Here is a 5,260-nt window from a genome sequence, read left to right as displayed (position 1 = left end):
TAATAATAATAATAATAATAATAATAATAAAGCAGACCCAGCAAGCAGCATCTCTGTTTAACCCTGTTAATTAAGCTGCTCTGCAGGGCTTGTGTGCAGCACACAAAATGTGCCTTCTGGTGGAGATTTTTCCCTCTGGAAAGCCCGGAATTCCTTAGCTTTTCCCTGGCAGTTACCCCTCCTACATGCCAATCCTGCAGAGAGCCATCGAGCTCTGGTACCACGACCCAGCCTGCACCACCCCTGTCCTCAAACTCATGGCTGAGCTGGTCCACAACAGGTACGAGCCTGGGAACTGGCCGGGATTTCCTGGAATGCTCGGGCTTGGAAGGGCTTGGAAGGGCTTGGAAGGCTCGTCCCCTTCCCTCTGTGTCTGTTTGTTGCTCCGTGTGGGTGTCGCTGCCCTGTTGTGTTTTCTCCCTCCTTCGATCTATTTATGCTCCAAAAGCTGCCAGGGGGGGACAGAAGGGGGGGAAACTGGGATTGTTCCAGGAGGGAAGAAAATCCCACAGATCGGATCCCGCAGCTCCATCAGGCCGAGACACGATCAATAACCGCTGGATGTTTTCATTCCCAAGGGCAGCACTGGGAGGTGGGGGCAGGAAATTTGGTCCCTTTTAAAAACCCGGCTTTCAGATGGACCTTGTTCCCCCTGGCAGCCACTTTGCTCTGGAGCCTCAGCCCTTCCCTGCCAGCAGAGAGGGACCTGTGACGCTGCTGGGATAATTCAGGAGCTGTCTAAGCTGGCATGGGAAGGTTGCCAGGATGATGCTCTGGCTCCCAGCCGGCTGAGCACAACCCTGTGGGAAGGGGCAGAGCTGTTCCAGGGACACAGGGTTCGGGCACAGGCCTTGGGGAGCTCTTGGGAATGCGTCCTGCCAGGCTGCATCTTTGCAGCCGGGGCACAATCCCGGCTGGAAACCATCCAGGCATTTATTCCAGAGGTGAACTGGGCAGCTGGTTGTGATTCAGTTGTCAGGCTGAGTCACTGCAGGGGCACAAGTGCCAAGCTGGGACTCGCTGGTGCTGCCCTGAATAGGGGCCAGTCAGGCCGGGCTGCAGGGCCTTCCAAGAGGTTGTGTTTGGGAGCAGTATCCCAGTGACTGATTGATTTCCAGCCTCAATCCCATAATATTCCTGACATCTGAGAAATACAGGGCCTTTCTTCTGCCACAGCAGAGCTCCTCTGGCCCCGAGTGCCTGTGTCCTGTGTGGTGTTGGGGTTTCCTACCAGGGCAGGGTGGGAACTCAGGGAGCATCCGGGAGTCCCAGAACCAGCAGCTCCTGCACTGGTGGCTCTGGTTTTGCTCCCAGCTGTGTTTGAGCTGCAGTTTCCAGTCCCAGAGTGGTTTGGGTTGGAAGGGACCTTAAAGCTCATCCTGTTCCACCCCCTGCCATGGGCAGGGACACCTTCCACCAGCCCAGGTTCCTCCAGCCTTGCCTTGGACACTTCCAGGGATCCAGGGGCAGCCACAGCTTCTCTGGGAATTCCACTCCAGCCCCTCCCTACCCTCACAGGGAGGAATTCCTTCCCGGGAACCGTGCCCTGTGTCCTGTCCCTCCATCCCTTGTCCCCAGTCCCTCTCCAGCTCTCCTGGAGCCCCTTTAGGCCCTGGAAGGGGCTCTCAAGTCTCCCTGGATCCTTCTCTCCTCCAGGTGAACCCCCCCAGCTCTCCCAGCCTGGCTCCAGCCCTGGGATGAATCCAGCGTGTCTCTAACCATTCCCTGTGTTTCCCTCAGATCCCAACGGCTGCAGTTTGACGTGTCCTCTCCCAATGGAATCCTGCTCTTCCGAGAGACCAGTAAAATGATCACGACCTACGGTGAGTGGCCCTGGGTGGGATCCAGCAGCCTTGGGCTGCCCTGGACTCCCCCGTGGCTTGGGAAGGCTCCAGGAGCCAGGCTGGGGAGCAGTGCCAGGTGGATGCTTGGATACAGGGAGATGGTGCTGCTGGAAGCGTGGGGTGGGCAGGCAAGGAGGGGGAAACAAGGAAACAGGAGCCAGGCTGGGCCCCTGCGAGGGTGACGCCATGGAGAACATTCCTGTCCCCACAGCAAAATACACTGAGTTCTCCTGAAAAATCACGGAATGGTTTGGGCTGGAAGGGACCTTAAAATCATGGAGTTCCACCCCCTGCCATGGGCAGACACACCTTCCACTAGCCCAGGTTGCTCCAAACCCCGTCCAACCTGGCCCTGGACGCTCCCAGGGATGGGGCAGCCACAGCTTCTCTGGGAATTCCATCCCAGCCCCTCCCAGGGAGAAATTCCTTCCCAGTATCTCCTCTAAATTCCCCCTCTGTCAGCTTAAGGCCATTCCCTTTGTCCTGTCACTCCGTGGCTTTGTGAAAATGCCAGAGGAGCCACACTTTTCACTGGTACCAGTCTCCCTAACCCTCACCTGGGGGACAAATCCTCGGTGGGCTCAGCCCCTCCTTAACGGCTCCGCTTGGGTTTTCCTGCTCCCCCTGAGTGGGAAGGCTTTGGATGCAGTGCTGGAACGCTGACCCCGCTTCTGTGCCGTGCAGGGAATCGCATCCTGACGCTGGGGGAGGTCCCCAAGGATCAGGTCTACGCCCTGAAGCTCAAGGGCATCTCCATCTGCTTCTCCATGCTGAAGGCAGCGCTGAGCGGCAGCTACGTCAACTTCGGGGTGTTCCGGCTCTACGGGGACGACGCCCTGGACAACGCCCTGCAAACCTTCATCAAACTGCTGCTCTCCATCCCCCACAGCGACCTCCTGGTGAGCATCACACTGGGAACACCCCGGGAAGCAGGGTTGGGAGGTTGGCTGGGAAAGGGATCGCGGAGAGAAGGGAACTCGCGCCCCTGGGAGGGGAATGGCAGCTCCTGGAATGTGCAGCAGCGGGTCCTGTGTGAGGGGTGTTACCTCCCCACCCAGATAATTCCCCAAGTTCGGGTTGGAAGGGACCTTAGAAATCATCCCATGGGCAGGGACACCTTTCACCAGCCCAGGTTGCTCCAACCTGGCCTTGGACACTTCCAGGGATCCAGGGGCAGCCACAACTTCTCTGGGAATTCTATCCCAGCCCCTCACCACCCTCCCAGGGGAGAATTCCGTCCCAGTATCCCAGATGTTGAATTTTTGGGTGACTTGGCACCTGGAGAGGTCCAAGTTTCCTGTGGGAAAACAGCAACCAGTGGGAAAGAGGATTTAATAGACCAGATTTGGGAACCTGCTGGATGTGGAATGGTTTTGTTGAGGGAGAAGGAAGGGGGGAAAAATCTGTTTGCCCATAAATATGCTGGAAGAGGAGTTGGTTTGTTCTTTCCAGGTGATTAATAAAGGGTTGGGTCTAGAAAGCCTCAACTGATGGTTCCAGGGTAACCATGAAGACTTAAAACTCTTCCTCTCCTCCTTTCCCTACAGGATTATCCCAAGCTCAGCCAGTCCTACTATTCCTTGCTGGAAGTTCTTACCCAGGACCACATGAACTTTATAGCCAGTCTGGAGCCTCATGTAATCATGTATATTCTCTCTTCCATTTCAGAAGGTCTCACTGCACTAGGTAATTCCTCCTGCTCTCTGTTGTGTTTTCAGGGATTTGGTTTGGAAGTGGAGAGAGAGATTTGGGAGAGTTTCAGGATAACAGATGGAATGTCCCTTGTGAGAACGGGCAGAGGAGTTTCCCCTCTGTTAAAGGTGGAATGTTAGAGAGAGGGAGGGAGAGGTTGGACCAGGTGACCCCACCACTGGTCCCTTCCATCCCTGTGAATATCATGGAATCATGGAATGCTTTGGGTTGGAAAGGACCTTAAAGCCCATCCAGTGCCACCCCCTGCCACGGGCAGGGACACCTTCCACTAGCCCAGGTTGCTCCAACCTGGCCTTGGACACTCCCAGGGATCCAGGGGCAGCCACAGGGAAGAATTCCTCCCCACTCTCCCATCTATCCCTGCCCTCTGGCAGTGGGAAGCCATTCCCCTTGTCCTGCCCCTCCAGGCTCTTGCCCAAAGTCCATCTCCACCTTTCTTCCAGCTCTTTCCAAGCACTGGAAGGCCACAATTAGGCCTCCCTGGATCCTTCCCTTCTCCAGGCTGTACATTCCCAATTCTTTAGCCTCACACCAGGGAGGAGGTTTCTGACCCGTTCAGGATTGGGGCAATTTTTGCTCCTCAGACCCCAAAACGCCCCCGAGAAGCGTCGCTGTTCCCCCGGGGAGCCTTTCCAGCAGCATCCCAACATTCCCGCTCTCCCTGTTCCTGCAGACACCATGGTTTGCACGGGCTGCTGCTCCTGCCTGGACCACATTGTCACTTATCTCTTCAAGCAACTGTCCCGCAGCACCAAGAAGAGAACGACCCCCCTGACCCAGGAGAGCGACCGCTTCCTGCACATCATGCAGCAGCACCCCGAGATGATCCAGCAGGTAATTCCCGAGCCCTGGAGCCTCACCAGCTCCCTGAATATTCCCAGCATGATGTCACACAGGCCCTGCTTTCTCCCTGCTCTGCAGCCCCCAGGGTTTTCTGGAATAAACAGGGTGGGTTTTTGTTTTGCTGGCACTGCGTGTGTCCCACACAGTCCTCGTGGGGTGGGTGTGATGCCGTGGGATTCCAAGCCCTGCTCCAGGGATGTGGTTGTCCCCTGTGCAAGGAACACCATTTTGGCCTTTCAGATTAGCCAAAAAAATGAGCTTTTGGCTTTTAAGAGAAACACAGCTCTGGTGTTCTCCAGCCTCACTCACTGGGACTTGTCAAAGTGTCAGCACAACTCCCACGTGGAAACAGGGAATATTGGGATGTTGTTCCACCCTTGCTGGTGGATCAGGTGCCAAGCAAAGCAGGCTTTTCTGGGGGCTAGAGGCTGTATTTTCTGAGGCTAAAAAAGAGAAACTGCATCTTCCAGCCCAGCTAAGTTGGATCCTGGCCTGAGCCTAAGGAGGCTGTGGAGGGAAAGGCAGGGAAGGGTGAGAGGAAACTCCTCAGGGCATCCAAACGTTCCCCTGTTTAGGGAAGATGAGACAATACTCCCTGGCTGCCTTGGGGCAGGATGGGATGTGTGGGGAATCCAGCAGTTCATGGAGGCTCCAGCTCCTCCCACGATGGGATGGGTTAATGTTGGACTCATGGAATGGTTTGGGTTGGAAGGGACCTTAGAGCTCATCTCATCCCACCCCCTACCATGGGCAGGGACACCTTCCACTGTCCTAGGTTGCTCCAACCTGGCCTTGGACACTTCCAGGGATCCAGGGGCAGCCACAGCTCCTCTGGGAATTCTATCCCAGCCCCTCCCCGC

General features: G+C 56.1%; 1 protein-coding gene across 1 annotated transcript in view; it reads left to right on the top strand.

Moving 5' to 3' along the window:
• The window catches only part of XPO7 (exportin 7), a 33,500-nt gene that overhangs the window by 25,866 nt on the left and 2,374 nt on the right, over nucleotides 1-5,260 (top strand). Inside the window, exons 21-25 of the mRNA XM_017827292.1 lie at nucleotides 173-280; nucleotides 1,741-1,823; nucleotides 2,529-2,743; nucleotides 3,392-3,530; nucleotides 4,231-4,391. Coding sequence (XP_017682781.1) covers nucleotides 173-280; nucleotides 1,741-1,823; nucleotides 2,529-2,743; nucleotides 3,392-3,530; nucleotides 4,231-4,391 — 706 coding nt within the window. The remainder of the gene's footprint in view (nucleotides 1-172; nucleotides 281-1,740; nucleotides 1,824-2,528; nucleotides 2,744-3,391; nucleotides 3,531-4,230; nucleotides 4,392-5,260) is intronic.

The sequence above is a fragment of the Lepidothrix coronata genome, unplaced genomic scaffold, assembly GCF_001604755.1.
Source record: "Lepidothrix coronata isolate B3197 unplaced genomic scaffold, Lepidothrix_coronata-1.0 Scaffold137, whole genome shotgun sequence".
In the NCBI taxonomy this organism is placed as follows: Eukaryota; Metazoa; Chordata; class Aves; order Passeriformes; family Pipridae; genus Lepidothrix; species Lepidothrix coronata.
This window is presented reverse-complemented; position numbering and strand designations above follow the sequence as displayed.